Here is a 22,923-nt window from a genome sequence, read left to right as displayed (position 1 = left end):
GTTTTGCAACTGTCGGTCGGTCGGTTGGCCTGTCGGTCTGTAGACCACATGTTGTCCACTCAATATCTTGAGAACCATTCACTTGATGATATAGCTGCAGAACTGTAGCTCTCTGAAAAAATATTTTGACATAACAGAGAGCTACAGAGCCACCCCTTATAAAAACCTTCGATTTACGGCGCACAAAAAGCTGCGCACGGTTGAGACCTTCTATCGTTGTATTCTTGAGTTACTGTCTCATAAATTTAATATCAAAAAATTCTTAACATATTTTCCTACTATATTTGTGTCTAAACATACCTTCAAACATTCATTAAAGCCCCACATGACCTGAAAACTCCCAGCTTCAAATGATTTCGTTTGTTGACGTAGCCATGTTAGGTAGCCGGGTCAGTTCGTACCCTGTTGTTGTTAGTATATATTCATAAAATTCGTTATATGTTATGTATTCGCTCTTCATTTATTATCAATACGAATAATTTATAGAAATTAAAAAAATAAAGTTTTTCTAAAGGTAAAATAAGCTCTTGATTCATGAAAATGCTACTATAGTCCTTAACACTCGTGTGGCAGGGATGGAGACCGCACCAGACTAATGAAAGCCGCATTGCCGTGAGTTTAGCTATTTGAATAATTATTATTTAAAGGCACTGGGATGATATATTATTTAAAATATTTAGCTAAAATATTTGTGGGGATATTAGTTCACATCTAGACGTTATTGTGCAAGTATGGAAATTAACCAGGATTCGAATTGACCGGCTACCTAACATGGCTACGTCAACAAACGAAATCATTTGAAGCTGGGAGTTTTCAAGTCGTGTGGGGCTTTAATGAATATTTGAAGGTATGTTTAGACACAAGTATAGTAGGAAAATATGTTAAGAATTTTTTGATATTAAATTTATGAGACAGTGACTCAAGAATACAACGATATACGGCCTCAACCGTGCGTTTTTGTGCGCCGTAAATCGAAGGTTTTTATAAGGGGTGGCTCTGTAGCTCTCTGTTATGTCAAAATATTTTTTCAGAGAGCTACAGTTCTGCAGCTATTGATGATAATGATATTTCATATGTGGGTTGGTTATGAGTGGAAGATGACCCCTATTGTTTTTCAGGTCAAAAGGTCAAAGGTCAATCTACTCTGGACATAGGAATATAATGTCCGATCAATATCTTGAGAACCCTTTGCTTGAGAGACATCAAACTTGGCACACTGGTACATCCTAAGGAGTAGATGACCCCTATTGATTTTGAGGTCATATGGTCAAGGATCAAACTGGGCATAGGAATATACTGACCATTCGATGTCTAGAGAATCCTTTGCTTGACAGACATCAAACTTGGTACACCAGTACATCTTCAGAAGAAGATGACCCCTATTGATTTTTAGGTCACATGATCAAAGGTCAAGGGTCAAACTGGACATAGGAATATACTGCCCGTTCAATATCTTGAGAACCTTTTTCTTGACAGACATCAAACTTAGTACACTGGTACATCTTCAGGAGAAGATGATCCCTATTGATTTTGAGGTCACATGTTTAAAGGTCAAGGGTCAACTTGGACATAGGAATATACTGTCTGCTCAATATCTTCAGAACCCTTTGCTTGACAGACATCAAACTTTAAATAGTACACTGGTGTATATTCAGGAGAAGATGACTCCTATTGATTTTGAGGTCACATGGTCAAGGGTCAAACTGGACATAGTAATATACTGTCCACTCAATATCTTGATAACCCTTTTACTTGACAGACATCAAACTTAGTATATTGATGCATCTTCAGGAGAGGATGACCCATATTGATTTTGAGGTCAAAAGTCAATAGTTGAACTGGACATAGTAATATATTGTCTCCTATATTTTAAGAATTATTTGCTTGATTGACACGTACCAAACTTGGTACACTGGTACAGCATAAGGAGTAGATGACCCCTATTGAATTTTAGGTCACATGGTCAATTCACTCTTGACATAGGAAGATATTGTCTGCTCAATATTTTGAATTGATGACAATACTATCAATTAAATGAGATGTGTGTATAACCCTTTTCAGTTTTGCGCCATTGGGGCATATGTGTTTTACAAACATCTCTTGTTAAAAGTAATTCATTTACGTATTCCGTCCTTCTAAAAGCGGGAGGTATAAATTCCCCGAGTTAGCCTGTTTTCGGTTTAATTTCTCCAGCAATTGTCCTTCAAACCTAATGAAATATTCAGAATGAATTTGATTTGTATATTTCTTTAGAATTATTGAATATTGATAAGCATTGAAAGTAAGGCAGATATAGTTATTAAAAGATAATTATGGGTATTTCATATTTCTATAGTTTATAGATATTTCTTTCAGGCTGTTTGGAAATGAATTCATTGACACGTTTTGTTTCCTTCATAAACTTAGATAAAAGTGTCTAACAATAGTTCAAACGGGGTTTTTACGTAGTAAATTTTATTTCAAAATTTGATTATAATTTTGATTGGCTGTTTATACGATATTTGATCCTTGACACATTTTAACGTCCCATCCGACGTACATAAAAGTTAAAAATACATAAACAGGTAAAAATACATATCATTGCATGTATATAAACAATTGTATTTTAAAGATATTGATTTTTTTCCTGTAAACATCGCATTCTTGAAAATATTGTATAATAAAATTATTGTCAACACATGTAAAAAGATCTTGTATTGATTGCACATTAAAAAAAAGTATGTTTCGTTTGGACAAAAAATCACTACATTCTAAAAGAATGTGATGTATAGTAAATGGACAGTCAAAAGATATATGTTCAGGCTGAAGTTCCCTGGAATTTGTCAATTTCGAATGTCCGATACGTATTTTTGAAAAAATCTCTTTGTCCTGGCGTTTCAGTACGACCATACATGTATATAGTTTGTTTATTCTGTTTTGAATAGAATAAATCTAAGTTTACATGTGTCACAGAAATTCCAATAGATTTGCCAAAGGGTGTTTACATTATGATTTTGTCTAGACCACAAAATCTGAAAAGATATTGAAAAATTATTAAAAGAGTATTGATTCCCTATAGTTTGTTTAAATTTCTGACAGAAATTAATAGCAGTGAGAGTCTAACAGGACTATGGAGTAATATTAATAAGTTTTTCTTGCTTTTCAAAAATCCCTTTAATGACTTGAACCTTCATATGATTTGGACATATTTGCATTGAGAATCCACAATGCTACGATTTTCCCAAGTATGAGGAAAATCCAATAACAAATATTTTTCCTTCCTTTTTCTAATTATAAGCTTAACTGAAGAATGTTGAAATCCAAATTCGGTAATGTCTATTACCGCACATTCATGTAGACTTTTGATATAAGGAAACGCCGTTTAAGTTTTATCCCGAAAAACGAGACTATCTTTTGTTTGTATTTACGTCCCTTCATTAAGTTTCCCCTCATATTGAGATCCCACGAACTGTAAGTGAAGTACCACAAATTTAGCCTTACACATGACGCTAAGTGCTGTGACATTTAGGGTTCATTAACGTGCCAGCGCATACGGTGACGCGGGACCTCCGCTTATAAGGTTGATACATGTATATACTAAAGACCCGTGGATCGTTTGGTGAATGGGTAATCATCACCTATTTCTACGTCTTACTTTGACGCCAATAAGAGAATAGATTTCTCTGCTAATTTGAGAACTATTTTCGTTTGGACCTAATAAAAGTATTCAAAATAGAAGATGAGACAGAGGAAGCGACAAGAGAACAAATGGGCGATAAAGAAATATTGATTTAGAGTAGACAATTCTCTCTGAAAAATTCAGAGAAATATCGCTTACCACAAAAAGAAAAATTATCTTTAATTTTCAAAATCATAAGATGCCTCGTTTGATGTTTTATTCAATGGGAATATATTCCTTTATCGAAAAAGAATGGTCCTCGAGAAAGGTGCTTTTTTGAAATGGAAATATCTCCTACAAGAAAGAATAAGATTTTACATGTCTCTAATATATGCAAAGCTCTGTATAAAAAGAATTGACAACACGGGGTTTTTCCACTAGAAGTGCTTGTTAAAAATAAACGAGTTTCTTTGTTTTAAGGAGTTGTATTCCCACTAAATGACGTCATAATACAGTCTTAATATACACAGTTATTTCTCTTAACAACCCTCACGTTGTATTGAATGTGAAAAAATGTCGATAATCATTAAAGCCGACAAAAACAAGAAATCTGTATCGACAGGCATTAGCGATACTTCATTGTGCCATACCTGTGTTTCAATACACCTTTAACCAAGGTGTGACGATGCGATCAATGATGTCTCAATTATAACCCATCGATCGACCAACGTTCTATGTAATTATTTGGTGGCTTTAAGAGCTGCTTTTTGTTCTTGTTTTCAATGCCAATCAAAATCCTCGTGCATGCATTATTGTTCCAATGCCTGATGTACGTCATGATTCTCAATATTAAAGATTACCTTCTATGCAGACATTCTGTTTCTTCTTAATTCCCACTCAATTGAACCTTTTTGCACAAAATGGGACAAGAGCACGAGACGCATTTAGGATTTTTTTTTGGTCCTGTTCTAGGTCAAGTCCTATAGTGGCGCATTTGATCTTGAAAGACGACCATTACTCGGTACTTTCAGTTCAATTCAAACGTTATGAAAAATCTGTCTGCAAACCCCGTTATAAATATTTTACTAAGCTTAAAGAACTAGGCCTGGTAATAAAATGACCACATCTAGCCCTAATTTTCAAATGTTGTTTGAATTTACTTTTGAACTTCAGTAAATGAAAGGTTTTCCCAAGAGTGGCTCCTCTTTCGGAATATGAAGTCAAATTGGGTGGATTTTTCCTTGACCATTCCCTAAAGGTCAAAATTTCAGTCATCCGAACAGAACGTGCGTCTAAAACATTAGATTTATGCAATATTTATATCTGATCAATGCAAGAGGTGCGTGCTTTCTGAAGTTGAAAATAACGATTTTTCGTCATGGCAAGGGAAATGGTATGGTATACATGCATATGTAATGCAATGTCATTCATCGGAATTCCAGAAGTAACTGCTAGAATTACAATTGAGTTACAAGTATTATCTAATTATGCAGTTTTTATAAAATATTTTAGCAGTTTTAAATGACAATCAGAAAAAAGGTATTCGCAAACGTAGTCTGTTTTGAAAGTGATCCGTATGACAAATAATATACTTTTACTGCTTAGTTACACTGTTTTTCTGATAAGAATTTTTTTTAATCTTCAAGTAACATGTTCCGACTTCAAACTCACTTGACATAGCTCTGAACTAAAGATATGAGAGTGAATACGGTGCATATAATTGTCCTCCTTTCGCTTTAATTAATTTAATGACATTAAAAAATATATTTGCAGATAGTGTATATAAAATTACATTCGTATTATCATACCGATACCTCCCCGCAAACGAAGTTTGGGGGTATATTGGATTCAGCATGTCTGTCTGTCTGTCTGTCGTGTGTCGGTAGACATGATTTTGTCCGGGCATGTTCTAAGAAACTAGGGCATGGATTTTTCTGAAAATTCGTACACTCATTCCTCACCATATGAAGATATGCATATGGTATTTTCATAAAGATTGGACAATTTTCCTTCAATTTACAGACTTTTTTTCTACTTATAGACTTGGTCATTTTTTAAACTAAAAAGGCTATATTTTAAAAATTCATGAAGAGATTTGATTATATATATATATATACATGTATATATACATGTATATATATATATTGAAAATTATTCTTTGCCTTAAAATCTGATAAGGAATATCGTTTAAAGCAGTTGTCAAGTTATCAATACCTGTTTAACAGAGATTCATGCGAAACTATTAAAATTTTCAGATACATGCGTTGTCTTTTATCAAAGAGATCATATGTGATAACTTGAATGTAATATTAATCAAAGTACTGAAAGTACTGAAAAGCGCTAAGCTGACTTCATGAATTCTGTATGTAATGTTAATGAGCAGGAACAACACTAAAAAAAGGTTTATGCATTATTCTTTATTTTCGCATAACTAAGTAGTACATTTTCTGTAAGAAAATAACAAATATGGATTGAAAGCAATGTCCTGAAACTTTTCAACACGTTGAAATATAAATTTTATATGATATTGTTAAAACAATTGTTACTGTGATAATTTTGATCCCACACTAAACTAAAACCCTGTCCTTGGATCATGAAATTTACAATTTTGGTAAAGGACACCTGTTCTTATTAAAATATCTATAATCAGAATTTAGTATCAATAGTATTACCACCGCTGCGGTGGTCCAGAGGTAAAGTGTTCGCTCTGTATGAGGGCGGTCTGGGTTCGAATCCCGGCCGCGACAGACCTAGTTCGTTAAACAGGTAGTGACAGTTCCATCACCAAACTCTCGGCATCAGGTGTGAATGTCACGGGTCCTCGGAGATGGCCTTTAAAACGGATGTTTCGTGTCACAGTAGGTGTGGCACGCTAAAGAACCCTCACTGCTCAATGGCCGTAAGCGCCGAGCATAGGCCTAAATTTGAAGCCCTTCACCGGTCTTGGTGACGTCTCCATATGAATTAAAAATTATTGAGAAGAACGTTAAACAAGATACAATCAATCAATATCATTTTAGGCTATGTTATTCAAATATTTGACAAATGAACACTTTATACCCTGTTTAGCTCTCACCCATCTTCCCAAGGCAAGGGTTTCTGATCCGCTCTGCTCCGGTCCCTGGATCATTAAATGCTCTACATGACTATGCATTTTTTCTCTCTTACAGATGTGATGTTATAGAGAAGAACATTTTTGGTAGAAAATGTGAAAACAGTTGTAATGGTAGTTTTCGGTATAAAGTGTTCTATTGTCATTACGCAACTAACTTACTGTTGTGTTTCAGTTATATAGTGTATGAAATATTTTTAGAATACAACTGAAATGAAACAAATCAATAGTTTGATACATATATGTAAGTCACTTATAATAGAAAGGAACAAACAAACTGGACAAAAAAGAAAATTACACATAACCACATACACTAACAAATGCCACAGGTCAAAACACACCAATAATGCAGGATTATGAAACGCTTTACACCCATTTCATTACCTTACCAGAAATCATTTAAATACACACATAAACATGCATCGGTATGACTTGTACTACAGAATCCAGTGCATAATTATCTGAAATAGCAATCAATCCATGAAAGTGGAATTATTTTTTGTAATCAATAATGAAGTTATTTTCAATTCAAAATCAGGTTGGAGAGAATCTGAATCCAAATAAGTCCGATAAATACATGTATAACTGAAAACAAAATTTAGGAAGTTATTTAGAAAAGATGTTCATTATACATGTGCAATATTACTTTGAAACTGAATACTGCGTCATCAACAAGAGTGGAGATAGCTCATTTTTAACATGAAAGTTAGTGCAAGAGGATATACTAATTCAAATATGATGATGAATTAGACTAACATATAAGCATGGATTTACATTTAGCAATTGTAGTGATTGTTATACGTAAATCTTTAAAAAAAAAACCAAAAAAACAAGAGTTTGTACACAGGTACATTAAACGCTGTACTCATCAACTTGTGTGTATTACACTTCTTGTGTAAAAGCTCTTATTCATATTGCAAAGGAGACTCATCCGTTTGTCTGAATGAGACATAATACACATTGCTATTATTTTAATTTTATAAAACAGTTCTTTATATGAAAATGCTAATAACCTTAGCAAAAAACCATAAGATTCGAAGCTTGTGTAGGAGTTCTAATATGAAAAAACGTAACAGAAGTGACTCGCAATAAATAAAATTATGCAAGATTTACAACATGTAAATGTAGCTAAATGAGAATCCCAAACTAGGCACTGAAAAGTTACAAAAGTAATTTTCAAACGGTAATGTTCAAACCGCTGTTAGAAATAATGAAGAGGCATCTCACCAAAAAACTAAATGCATCTTTTTTATATGAAAAGATCGTTCAGCGAAAACAAAATGTGGGGACAGGGAACAACGACAGTACATCCATGCCCCTCCCCCTTCTTCATCATTTGTACGTTCGGAAATACATGTAGCATATGCATGTCATTGTCAATTGTTTGTTTGAAGTACAAAGAAATTGAAAACATGATTACTTTTCGTTGTATGTAGCGTGCTGTGGGCCGCAAACCATTTCACATTCATGCTTGACACAATGGCAATGTTTATCTAACACTTGTTCTAAACATATGTATTTCAGTATACAGCGCTCGTAAAATTTCACGCGGTGTTTTGAATACTTGAAACCGGGGTATTGTCTTCCATAATATAATATAATATAATGTTGTACCTTTTATCTTTTCCTTGCTCCAAGACTATTATTTTTAGTCTATTTTTGAAACTAAATCACGAAATCAAATTTGATTGTGTTGACGATGATTCTGAAGAATATCTTGGTCGTTTAGAAATAATAAAGTAAGCTAAAGTTACACCGTTGCATCCTCTAAATTTCTGCACGACCGACTTACATATATGATCGGGAAAGGTGTAAGCATTTACGCAATATCTCCTTCTGAGACACCGATCTCTGTCCTTCGCTGTCAAAGCATAATCGTGCACAGTCTTTCTCGTTCACAATGGACGCGGATCAGTTAATTGTTTACTGTGTTGCACACATTTTTGCTGCGTCGGACAAAAATTTTACTGAGTCGGAACAGCAGCCAAAACACAAGTGGAAAACCCTCCTGACTCGTGTACAGCTTAATGATGTGGCTTCTAATTATAGATTGCACCATGCAAATTGATTTTCCTGGCCTCTAAGCGCCATGCTAAGGTAATAGTGCAAAGGCATCCTAGCTAAAACAGTTTCGTATACATATTCTTATTCAATTTTAGATTTTGAATCACTTTAATTATTACAGACGCATATTCAAATGGGAATTTTAACTGAAGAATGACCTGCATCTGTGTCTCACTTTCCCCAAGAATGAGGACAAAAAATATCACCCTTTTTATACATATTTTATTCACTGTTCAACGAACTGTATTTCTGGGGGGGAAATGCAACTGCAGATATGAATGTTATCCCCGTGCTAGATCGGTTGCAAAATTACGACTACTTTAAACACGACTTGTTGACTACAGCCATGCATAAATTCGCCTATAGGTGGTGATAAACCGGAAACATGATGACGAAAACAAAATCCAACTGGCGGCATTAAGCGCTTAAGCTACGCTTAGCGCTTAAAAAGCACTCTGACACCTTCAAAACATTAAATATTTTCCCTGATACATCATGCCATCATCTGCATGGACATAAAATATATTTTAGCATATATGAATCCATTCATATTTCAAAACAAGATTTGAATGTTTTCCCAATGGAAAATCAAAATGTAACGATTAAAATATCACTTTTTTATTCCCTGCGCAAAAATGAAATTGTAATTACGAGAAAATAACCTTCGGTTTGAACAGCTTTCAGAATTCATTAAGTAAAAACACAGATTGGGAATTGCCTATCAGATCGTAAAGATTGAAACAATTCCAGATTTACCGAATAATGATACACCAAGCAGCCAAAAAGAACAAATAGACGTAACGGAAGAGGAAAGAAAATTACGGACGCGTAATAATGCAGTTTTTGATAGTATGGTGTTTTGTGACAAACGTCTAGAGATTTCATCATACTATGAAAGAATGTTTACAGAATAGCGATAACTGAAAACAATCCCAACGACCTCCGTAATTGTTTTTACTTGAGTAAACATCATGATTTAATTGATATATGCTGTTGATTTGTTTTTATTTCCTATGAGAACAATAACCATCACTGAGATATTTCCATCACAAACACAAGAAGTCCATGAACCAGAGAACCATAGCGCTCACACGAGTCAACTTGTTTATACAAGACACATAATATCGTTGTTTATATAAAAACAATTCCCTATACATTCCAATGTAAAACTTTTAGTCCCTATTGTAGTCCAGGGATTTTTTTGTATATTATTTCAAGTACGTTCCATTCGAAAAAAAATTCACTCATATGGAGTCATCCCCAGTCGTAGGTAAAGTGTCCCTTCTAATTCCGGGCGCTTAGTGAAGGAATAATTTTTACGCATGTTTAAGGTCTGGTTTGACGCCATTTTTAACACGGGACCTACCGGATTCACAACAAGTACCCTATCCAGTTTGTGGTTCTTGAAGAGCATTTTAAAATGACCAGTTATGGACCCCAGCCTGGGATCACGGATTGAACAAACTACATTATGTATCATTTGTTTCACAACAAATGTTAAGGCGTTCTTCACATATATAGTTCTTTTCTATATTACTCCGGTTACCTGAACAATATATATGGGGCTCACGGCAGGTGTGACCGATCATCATGGAATGTTTACTTCTCCTAAAGGACCTGATAACACCCCTGGTGTGTACAGGGGTCCGTATGTGCCCTAACCTTTATTTTGTATTCTTTATAGGATTTATGAGATTTAACCATATTAATCATGATCTAAAACATCTTAGACAAATGGTCCAAACAATGCCTTCTTCAATTTAACGCTAATAAAACAAAAGCGATGTTTTTTTTACCATGAAAAAAAATTCGTAGATCCCCCGAAACTGGTGTTTCAACAATATCAGCTTGAATATGTTACTGTTCACAAACACCTTGGTCTTACCTTTTCTAATGATTTAAGCTGGTCTGGGTATCTTGAAAACATTGTAAATAATGCGTATAAATAACTTGGTTTGTTATAAAAGTTAAAATTTACTGTAGGAAGAAATAGCTTCTCAAAAATGTATACAACTTTTATTACCCCTGTATTACAATATGCCTCTCTTTGATTCACACCAGTTAGAAAAAATTCAATCATTGGCTGCCAGGATAGTAACTGGTCTTCCAATTTTTGCTTCCCTAGATTCACTTTATGTTGGAACTGGGTAGGAACCCCTTTTTGATAGAAGACAAACAGCTAAATAAACAAATATATATAGAATTTATAGTGATTTAGTTCCCCAGTATTTGAAAGACATTTGGTCAGATATTCGCAGAAATTTATCATCATATAATACCAATTTGCCAAGTTCAGAAATAAGGGGGATAACTTCATTGATAAATTCAAATAACGCTTTAAGGAATGAGAGTACCAAACCCCCGTATGCGTAACCCGGACGGAGTTTACCCAAGATTGAGCGGAGGTATAAATGTCTAGGTGTTGCGTGATTGGCTAATATCAAGAGTGAAATTATTTGGAATTGAAAGAAATATTATAGAGGTTCAAATTAATTGTCAGGATGAAAAATTATCGCACAAAATCGAGAAATGACTGAGGAAATTCCCATGGTAGGGGTGTGCTTAAAATGAAGTGTGTAATTTACTGCAGATTGCTATGTGTTGTAAAAAAGTACAAATATGGCCTATAAAAGGCACGGGACCCTATATATTTTTTGTCATTTTTTATCAACACTTGGAATGAACTTTGAAATGTTTGCGGTCATTTGTTTAAAATCGATATAGTTAATTAGTGAGAGGGCCAAAGGTTAACATTGAGGTCTATGGGAAATGAATTGGTACTCTTTTCCCTTAAGTAACACCCTCCATACCACCTTTGTGTCAGTGATATCTTAATATTATTCATACCAAATTATGAATTTTTTGTATTTTAAATGATGATCTTTATCGTAAAAACATTATTGCCTTTCCAATTGTATATGTGGTCATATTGAAGATACCTATCAGTCCTTCTTTGTATGCAAAAGGTACACTCAAGCAAGAAATTGATTTTTCGATGAACTGCTTCATCTAAATGATGTTGCTGTTACCCATACCCATCTATTATTGTGGAGAAATGAATATTTTTCAAATGATGTATTTTTTTTTTAATATATATTTTCGAAGCAGTCCAGGAGTTTATTAAGAACTCTAACAGATTTTAATCAGACCAACATATCATATTTTAAATATGTTTTTCATTTTATGCCTGATTATGTACTTATGAAATGCATACCGGTATACATAAATATATATTGTATACTATTATAATAGTATATTATAACGATTATTATATTTTCTATGGTACCACAATCTTGATTCGTGCAGTCATGTATAACATGATATATTTTGTATACGGGAGAGGTTTTCTAAGTTGCTAGAACTTGTACATTTGTAATAATCCCTTTGTATATTTATACAATAAAATATGTTCAAATCAAAAATCAGATTTGACCACTATCCGCAATTTTCACTTTTCCGATCTACACAAAAATACTTGCATATCGGACAAATATCTAGTGATTATTAATAAGTTATTCATAGAATTTTCTGACTCAGACACAACTGTGTATTGAATATAGATTTATTTAGATGCAGCATCATTGACAGTCCTTTGTGTACTTGTGGTAAAGTAAAAGATGCTTACCATTTCTTTCTCTCATGTGCAAAATACACCGCCCCAAGAAATGACCTATTTAATGCTATTTTTAGAATGGATAATTTGCATATAGTAGACACACATGTATTATTATGGGGAGATAATGCAATCAGTACCACAGAAAATGAAGAATTATTTTCCTATGTTCAGTTATTTATAAAGAGATCTGGTCGTTTTTAGTTGATGGAATTTGCATAGCGATTACTTTGTACGTACTACATGCATATATTAATCAGTTGTACATACATGTATATATTAATCAATTGTACATACATGTATACATTAATCAATTGTACATACATGTATATATTAATCAATTGCTAATCATTTTTTACCTTTGATACCTTTGTGTTTCATTTCTTGAACATTATCATATATGTAATCAATTGTCATATAGGAGAGGGCGTTCTAAGTTTTAAGAACTTGTGCTCAATCCGTTTGTAATAACATCCAGACAATAAGATATGTTCAAATCAAATCAAATCAATTTTCTGTGTATGTTCCTATTTATGTAAGATTTAAAACCCCATGATTCTGGCCCTGTCCTGACTCCGGGAATCATGAATCGAACAAACTGCTGTGCTATGGCTTTTCTGATCCAGTGAATTTTGAGAATTTTTCAAGTACTCCACTATATTTTCCAATTACGTTTAATCCCTGATGGAAAAGAGCATAGTCCATCATTCAAATAAAACTTGCTTTCCTTTACATAAGGATAATTTGAGTTAAGTTTGGTTTAAATTCTGGAGTTGAAGTGGAAAATGTGAACAGATTTCGACAAAAACTCCCAAGTGTGGATAAATTCTTGATTTACGCCCATGGCTCAGGTGAGCTTAATTGTACCTTCATTACGCTGTATCGCAATTGTAATCTAGATGTACACATTGTTTTAGGATTTCTGAAGAATGTGCAGTACATTCATCTATATTTTGTAGATAACACTATCTATTCACAAATGAGTATAAATTGGATTGGGAAGCGGACAGATTTCCCAGCATTTAACATTCATCAAAAGACTGACAAAACATGAAACCAAAGAAAACAAATTTAAAGCATCTTTCACTATTGATGTGGTTTTCCTTTGTAGATTGTGAACAAGATAATGTACACTGGAAGTTCGGACCATACTGCACGTGCATGGGTGACCGAATTTGGTGACTGCACCAGGATTTTCAAGGGTCACAAACATACAGTCAGTGTCATTAAGGTCAAGGAAGGACTAGGTATGTCAAGCAAATGTTCCTTATGTTCTTTAGCTCTTCATTACAATACTACCACTAAGTAAAACAAAATGATAAAATCCTATTTGTATGTACATACATTTATGTATAACATTTATGGCAACATGTTCCAATGTGAAGTGTACGAACACTATCGACACAACATAAACTATTGTTAATATCTTGTTCCGGTCCGACTTATCCGCTGAACCTCCACGTTAGTATATGGCGTCGCTGTGCTTTTATTAATAATCAATAAATACTAGTCCATTAGCTAAAGGTGCAAGTCACACCCAAATGCGCTTAAAATGGGAAGTGAAATTTACGTGTCTCTCTGATGAGTACTTGAAAACCGCGGTGTTTTGGCACGGGAGGCGTCGGCATGATAAAGAGTCTTCACTGTGTTAGCCTAGAGCACCATGCATAGGTCAAAATCTGTGTTACTATTGTTTGACGTCCCGATATGAGAAGAATATTCTAGAATGTGACGTAAAACAGGGGGAAAACAATTTCCTTTTGAAAAGTTGTTGGTTGATTTGTGTTGTGTTTTACGTCCCGTCGGGAATTTTTCACTCATATTGAAACGTCAACAACTGTAGGTGAAGTTTTTAAATCTATGAGTAGCGCTCGGGGCCTTAGCAGTGAGCGTTCCTTATCGTGCCAACGCCTGCCGCGATATGGTACCTCCGTGTTTAAAGTCGTATCCGAGAGACCCGTGATTCTCACTTTTAAATGATACACGTTCGGCATTTAGAAATGAACATCGCTGAGCTTTCGAATATGACCTTATACATGTAAGCGGAGGTCCAGTGTCTCGGCAGGCTTTGGCACGTTAAAGAACCCTCACTGCTACGATCCTGAGCGCTAAGCACAGGTACTTCACCTACAGCTGGTGACGTTTCGATGTAAGTGAAAAAATCTCGACAGGACGTAGAACAAAGAAATGATAAAAATCAGAGAGTAGGTGACGTCTTTAACCGTGTAAAAAATCACAGAGAGTAGGTGACGTCTTTAACCGTGTAAAAAATCACAGAGAGCAGATGACGTCTTTAACCGTGTGAAATTTTCTATAAGATGTAAAACAAATTTTAAAAAATCATATTATACGTGTTCAGCGCACTGAACCGTCGGTGCCACAAATTAACATCCCATCTGATAGACCTAACAGGTCAGCTTCGTAGCTTTCATAGCTCTAGCGATGTATGAGAATATTCCTAGAGATTAAACATTTACATAACATTAAGTAAAATGTAAATACAATATGATGTTTCATACGCACAAAGCGTAACATGAATATCTTGTATTATATGCGAACAATAAGTATTTTAGTGAACATGTCGAAAATTAAATTGCTATAATAGTAATTTCATACATAATTCAAAAGGCAGACGACCAACTCTCATTGAATATTTATGTTATATTGAAGAGAAAAACCAGGGAATGAATTTTAGAATTACGATAAAACCTGCTATGTTATTTCAGTTTACACTGCATGCGGGGATGCATGTGCAAGGGTTTTTGATGCAAAATCTGGAACTTTGAAACGAGAGTTCAAAGGTCACAATAACACCGTGACAGCTATACAGGTCCGGTAGAGATTATCGTTAATGCATTTTTTCTAGAGTTTTACTCTTTAGCTTTTCTTATAGATGTTTATAGCTTTACTATAGATCTCTATCCTTTTTCATATTCTTCTCGTAGAACTTTAGAAAGAAAATTTATCTTGCAAAACAATCATCTTTTCTATAGCCCGTTTTGGTGTTAAATCCAGCACTAGTATAACCTTTTCCAAATAAAAAAAGAAAAAGAAATATTCATTTCTTGCAGCAAGATAAATGTTTCTTTAGTTAGATACTTTAATGAATTTCTGAACAACTTTATTGTATCTTCTTTTCTAATGTTACCTATTTAAGTGTACACGGGTTCTGGTGATTGTACGATAAGAAGCTACGATGCCAAATCAGGCGATGTGAAAAAAGTATTTATTGGTCACGACTTTGCAGTTACCGCCCTTGAGGTAACTACTGCTTCAATAGCAGCAAAGCATGGTGGGTAATGTTGTTGCATGACGCATGTTGGGACACATTTTTTCTCCAGAGGGCGCGTTGCGCAAGTTTTGCTTACACCTTTATCAATCTTTTCATATTGAATGGCTTCAACAAATTCTAGTTTCGGTCTTAAATGTAAGATTAAGAATTCAATTGATAGAAACTGTAGTTATGAAAATCAAACCACATGAATTCTTCTTACAATTTCCCCAGCTTCGATCGTTAGATTATGGCTTTGAAATTTTATCGTTAGATTATGATACACACCGAATTCCATATGAAAGTAAATAAATCAATGTGTCGAGAATTAAAGTGCAGAAGTTGGCCGCTTTAAATTGCATTTTACATGGATAAATTTACCTGTGGGATTACGGGTACCTGTAAAGTGCGAAACGAAATCGAAACAAAACACGAAACGAAATCTACCGAAACGAAACGAAACCCACCGAAACGAAACCTACCGAAACGAAACACATTGTATAACCGAACTCCTTTAATTATAATACTTAAAAATGGTACCTTAGGCCCCTGTGAAAGTTACCACATATGAATAAAATTCGCCTCCACTTTGATGTAGGCTTTCTGCTTGACTGATACAAAGTTTAAAAGTTGGAAGGAACGGGGGGGGGGGGGGGGGGGGGGGGGGGGGGTGAGTAAGCACAAAGTACATCTCCGAAGTTGATTAAATATCATGTGCAATTAGTTTTGGATTCATAAATTTCAGAACGGGGGGTTACAGTCTCACAGATCAGAGGTCTGGGGAAACACACTAGACGAGGGGTGGGATCGCCGGCGTTGGATCCGCCTTTGGGCATAACTACATGTTTCAGTATATTTTCCTCTAAAGACAAATCTATATATACATATGGATATTGTGTATTTGTATGTAGTACATCAAACGGTGGATTCTGAGTATGTCCTCCCGTTCTTCGTAAGCCTTTTGATTTTACAAAATGATGACCGCCTCCTGATATTATTGCATTAAAAAAAATCCGTTTTCCGTCCTGTTTTCAATTCCCCGTCTTAGCAACACCCCAAATGTATAGAGTTATCTTTAGATTCACTACAAATCAATAAAAAATATTGTTAAATAATACATGTATATACATGTATATCTTACACATGTATATCTTACCGAATTGCATTCATATAATATGGTATACTATTTAATTTTTTCCATTATTGAAAGTACTCGCACCTCAGCAATTAGAGATAAAATAAAAGAGGTTAAGAGCTCTTCCTGTTTTCAACTTTCGCAGAAACCAGCTTCTTCAAACAATGTATTTATATGCCCAAAGGTGTATCCAACGTCGGCGACCCCATCCCTCGTCTAGTGTGTTTCCCCAGACCTCTGAGACTGTAACCCTTCGTTCTGAAATTTATGGATCCGAAACTAATTGCACATGGTATTTATGTACTTTGTGCTTACTCATCCCCTCCCCCCTTTCCAACTTTTTAAACTTTGTATCAGTCAAGCCGAAAGCCTACATCAAAAGGGAGGCGAATTTTATTTATATTTGGTAGTTTCATAGGGGCCTAGGATACCATTTTTAATCATTATAATTAAAAGAATTCGGTTATACAATGTGTTTCGTTTCGGTAGGTTTCATTTCGTTTCGGTGGGTTTCGTTTCGATAGATTTCGTTTCGATTCGATTTCGCACTTTACAGGTACCCGTGGGATTACAGAAGAGTTGGTCATGCACAAATGCAACTCTAGTCACGTGGTCTCCCTGAAAAACGTTAACATAATTCGGACAAACCAAATACCACAGTAATTAAGCATAGCAGCTGTACATGTACGTGATGCCACCAGCAGGTTTTCAATAGTTATACAAAGCAGTCATCTGTTTTCCCAAGTGTGTTTGTCATGTTGTGTGGAGTACATGCTGTTCATCCACCATTTCTATAGTTTTTATTATAATATCAAAGTGCAGCGTGGTGCAGACACTATTTTTTTTTTAAAATCCAAATATCGACAGAGGTGTAAGTGAAGGTTGTGATACACACCCTCTGGTGAGAAAATGACAGTTACATTGCTTGTGGTGCTTGCATGTTGGATCGCAAGCTTATCAACTGATGAATATCTAATGAAGCCTACATGACAGAAATTTGGGGTATTTGGTATCATTTTACCGTTTTTGTTTCAAAAGTTATACACAAAGCATATCCATAGGTCGTATTTCTCTTATAGTTTCAGTAAATTGCACCACATCTTCACATCTATATAGCTTTCCATGTAAGCCAGTAGTCAATGTGTTGTTATTGGAGTGTATTACGTGTTGGCTGTTTTGTAAACCTGTTGTCAATCTGAAAATTATCTTGTGTAATTTTTTCAATATACGTAGAGAAAAGTTTGTTTTTGGAATATAATAAAAATGACATTAAAAGAAAAAAAATAGATTTTTAATGAGCAGTTTTCATACAGAAGACTACTGAGGAAAGTTTGGAATATTTGATAACTAAATCCAATACTACATTATACTAAAATATTGTGCCTTTTTGTGCAGGTGGTGGGCGGGAAACTGTTCACCGGTTCCTATGATGGGTTCCTGAAAGTCTGGGACTCCACGGGAATCAAAGATGATACAACGTTTGGTAAGGAAGAAAACAAGGACAAGAAAGAGAAAGAAGAAAAACAACAGAAGGTGGATAGCAATCAAAACGGGATCGACAACAAGATCATGATTGATTGAGATGGGGACTGTCCAGGCTGCAATCACACCGAATAAAGACAAATGTACTATTTATTGACATACGTTGTCGTTAAATCTTATTCAGCTGAATAGAATGTATATACTGGATGTAATATACATGTACGTTGTATACTTAGCATCTGTTATATATTGTATTTATAATGATGTACATTCTGCGTGGTCTTTCGGAATACAGGTACTTGTGACCACGGCGTTCGGATGATGTCTTGTAGAGCATAACTTTTTACATATGAGTGAACATCGTAGAATCGTGTCCACTCTCTGGGTTGTTTTAAAGGTGTTGCAACTTAAATTATTTTTCAATGCATGTATTGAGAAAAATACTGAATTGAAGTTTTGATAACCAAGAATTCATCTTCAGTATGAGAATACGTTGTTTTTATCGTACAATAATACTTTGTTGACGAATTTAGACTAGCTTTTGTTGTGAGACATCATTCGTAGAAAGTCTGTCTTGATATGTGCAATGACCCCGATTGATAGGCGCAGTGACCACGATTGATAGGTGCAGTGACCTTGCGTACCAGTTTCATCAATAATGAACTAATCGCATAACTATGATTTACTACTTGTTGCACACAATGTCAAACATTTGTTACTACGTATTGTAGCACTAAATTAGTTTTCCTCGTTTTTATATGTATGGTAAATTGTTATTCTGTCTTTAAATCAGCTTTTGTAATTCCATATTTCACTTAATTATCATTACAGCCGTCCATTTTATTGTATTTTGTCAACAACATTTAAGAAACGTTCAGTTTTAAACGAATTTGCATTTGATTCTGATATTTATTATTTTTTTTAAATTATATTTTTGCAAACATTTGTAAATTGCTGAAGAATAGAATAAGTTAAAAACTGCTGTTTATCTATTTTTTGATACATTTGTTTAAATTTTCGTATTAAGATTAAAAGTTATTTATTTACCAATCTTCAACATATCAATACAGCCGTCCTTTTAAAAAATATTTTCTTTAAAAAAGTATATTGAAAACTGTGTGTTGTCTTTTACTTGTTTTAAGTAGCAGCTAAATACAGCGTTTAATGTTTATAGTAGAGTCTCATTTGTGTATGTACATGTAAGCTGTATTTTTATAAGTAGTTTGTACATGAAGTGTTTTTCTGATAGGCTATTTGACAATTCATACAGTGATTTCTTACATATACATGTAGTGGCCTTTCCGTTTATGGTTTGGAAATTCCAGCTGTTTTTGTGACTATGTAAATGAAATGTGCTAACTAACCCAAGCAATATAATGATTCATTCTTTTACTCCTACCACAATTAAGCTCACATCCAATAAAAAAGAAAATACGTGCATATGTATGAGGTCAGTAAACGCATGATCCTACGCTGTTTAGATCACTGCCATTTACCCTATCGACGATAAACATTATTGTTTACCACCATATACACTGAAAGTTAATTGAAGTAACATTTAGTAGAAATCAAAGTAACCAATTCTATTGTAATTAGAATGAAGTCAATGCCGTATTTCAGCTATAAAAGAAATTTTAAAATCCATGAATAAAGCTCTTGAAAAATGACATTCTTAAAGACTAGTTTTTTTTTTAAAAATATGAATGTATTCTTAAAAGAATACTAATGATTATGGCGTGGTTTGCATACATTAAAGGCCCCCAATCAACGTATTGAACGTTCATGAAATGGTGCATGAAGAAAATGGCCTTTTTGCACGAAACGCTCTATTCATAACTTAATTATAACTGCTCGTATTGTAATAAAAACCTTTCAGTTAGCAAGAATTATTGTGAAGCTTTTGTTTAATGTAAAGAAAATTCATATGGGAAATTCAGAGATGTGGCGATATTGTAATATTCTTGTATCAACTGCAGGATATATTTTTCCTGATTAAAATGCACAAATACATTTATCAAATACCCTTTATTGATACACTTTGCGTCATATTACATCTCGATGCCTACATTTCACCCGAATATTTGTAAATAGTTTGAAATTAAAGTTCTTCAAACCGAAAATTAACCTGTATACATTTTTTGTTTGTTAAATAAATACACGTTTAAGAATTTTTCATTGATAAATCTAACCCCCCCCCCCCTAAAATACTAGTCCGTAACAAAAGGTTTCTTGATGAAGTTAAATCAGTCATGTTTATTAGATAAAAGTAAACAACCAGATATTTAATGAATGGTGTTTAACATGTTTTGCATGTAATTGTTCGAAGACTTATCCGTCAGCTTTTTAAGCCACCGTAAGTATCTTTACTTACATGTACCAAATGTGAAACATTTAAGTATGTAGACTAACATTAGAATGGACAGAAAATTATCATTATATATATATATATATATATATATATATATATATATATATATATGAAATGTACTTTCTGGGAGTATACATTTCCTGCAATATACATGTAATGCTACAAACTTGTTCACTATGAAAAGTAGAAAGTCGAAACGGAAAGTAACAACGATTGCTGAAGTCCACAATCGTTGTATAGTGTGATTTATTTATGTTGCGTAGTTAAGAGCATGCTGTTCCTTTTCAGACTGTTGTGGTTTCATTTTGTTGTCCCTCCTTGTGAACTGCTATTATGTAGACTGTGATATTCCGCTAGAAACATTGAGGAACCATTCATGACGAATGTTCCCTTCAACATTTTCTCTTGTTATCCTCTATTTTGCGATAAATAAATGTTAAACTACGAAACAAATTTCTTTTTCATTTTCTCTCTTTAACAGTGCATTTTATTCCTAGACAGAAGTTATCACATTAGAGCTATAATAAGGAAATCCCATGTGTCCATTTGCATCAGTACCCTGACGTTTTAAATGCTGTTGATGCAGGGATCCATTATTATGATGAACAGGTCTTCATTTTTTGCAAAGAGGTCGAATCTTTCCTTCTAAAGTGATGTGCCCTAATCAGTTGTTTAACACCTCTCTCGTGAATCTTTCTCTCACGTGGAGACGTCACCATTGTCGGTGAAGGACTGCAAAATTTAGGCCTATGTATATATTGAACAGTGTAAAATATACTTTCGCGTATCGAATCAGTTGAGAGACACAAGAACCATAAGAAAAAAAATATGCTAGAGTTCCCCATTGACAATATCTTCGTGGTCTTTGGTGCTCAGGTCTTCCAACAGTCTGTTGGAATTCCCATAGGCACGAATTGTGTTCCTTTGTTAGCTGACCTGTTTCTATATTCACATGAAGCAGAATTTATTCAAAAACTTCTACGTGAGAAGTTAATATCTCTCAACTGATTCGATATGTAAGAGCTTGTTCTGCATATAGTCAGTTTTTAAATCGAGGTAAGCTACTGACAAACAAGTTGATGGTACAGGGGTTTCAACAGTCTCGATTGAAGTCAGCATTTCGCAAATTCTATGATCGTTATAATGATCTAGTTCGTCAATACAACCTATCATTAGGTCAAATGCTGTCTGACGTGTTTCATACCGATTGTTAAGCCGTTCTTGGCACACTGATTTAGACTATGGATAACTCCGTTTACCTGATCAGGATATAGGGCTCACGGCGGGTGTGACCGGTCAACAGGGGATGCTTACTCCTCCTAGGCACCTGATCCCACCTCTGGTGTGTCCAGGGGTCCGTATTTGCCCAACTGTCTATTTTGTATTGCTTGTGGGAGTTATGAGATTGATCACTGTTCATTATCTTCACCTTTCATAAGCACGTGATAAGGAATACATGTATTGCTACGCATAAGGGGAGTTGTCGGTCGAGAAGACGAGGTAATCCCGTTATTCATATTGTTAGTGGTCAGTTTGCATTTGGGGCATGGACAAGATATAAGCTGAAATTTGTCAAAATGCTTAACTAATATGTTTCTAATGGTCAGCAAACATTTGAATGTCAGTTGTTGAGTTACAATCAATTTAAATGGAATTCTCATATTAAAAACATTATGGACTCTCTACATGTATCTACCAAAACTCTACACCTTTTAATTTACAGCACGCAGAGGAGAAAATACGTTTAATCAAGGAAACCGATTGGTTGAATGACTTACAGCATGTTCTAAAACTCAGAACTTACATCATTTTGAAATCATGCTACAGCGTAGAAAAATACGTAACATTGAATATTCCAAAACCATTAAGATCTACTATGGCCATGATCAGATGTGGAATTCTGCCCTTGCGGATCGAAACGGGTCGATAAAAAGGAGAACCAGTTGAGGATAGAATATGTTCTATGTGTGACCTGAATCAAATTGAGTCTGAAAAACACTTTCTACTAGTTTGTCCCTTTTATAAAGAACAAAGAAAAACTCTATATAATGACATTGGACTTAATGTAAATTTAAATCAAATGGATGACTCTACGTTTACTAATATTGTTTGTAATTTCCCCAAGACAAACTGCAAAATTTATCTATAATTCTTATAACATCAGACAAAAATACTTAGGAAAGCCACATAATCAAATCATCTATGATAGTAATATACATCCAAATGACTATACATGCGCAGACATCGTTGAATATGTTAAATTGATTAAAGTGACATATA

General features: G+C 34.4%; 1 protein-coding gene across 2 annotated transcripts in view; it reads left to right on the top strand.

Moving 5' to 3' along the window:
- LOC125682314 (WD repeat-containing protein 86-like) overlaps positions 1-21,096 on the top strand; it is a 32,675-nt gene extending 11,579 nt beyond the window's left edge. Inside the window, exons 2-4 of one of the 2 annotated variants that reach the window (XM_048922801.2) lie at positions 13,499-13,634; positions 15,114-15,217; positions 18,189-21,096. In XM_048922801.2, the coding sequence (XP_048778758.1) occupies positions 13,499-13,634; positions 15,114-15,217; positions 18,189-18,374 (426 nt within the window). In that variant the 3' untranslated portion in view covers positions 18,375-21,096. Of the gene's footprint in view, positions 1-13,498; positions 13,635-15,113; positions 15,218-15,544; positions 15,649-18,188 lie in introns of both variants that reach the window. The other variant, XM_048922802.2, reaches the window with a different exon arrangement.
- The last annotated feature ends 1,827 nt before the right edge of the window (positions 21,097-22,923 follow it).

The sequence above is a fragment of the Ostrea edulis genome, chromosome 2 (genome assembly GCF_947568905.1).
Source record: "Ostrea edulis chromosome 2, xbOstEdul1.1, whole genome shotgun sequence".
Classification (NCBI taxonomy): domain Eukaryota; kingdom Metazoa; phylum Mollusca; class Bivalvia; order Ostreida; family Ostreidae; genus Ostrea; species Ostrea edulis.
This window is presented reverse-complemented; position numbering and strand designations above follow the sequence as displayed.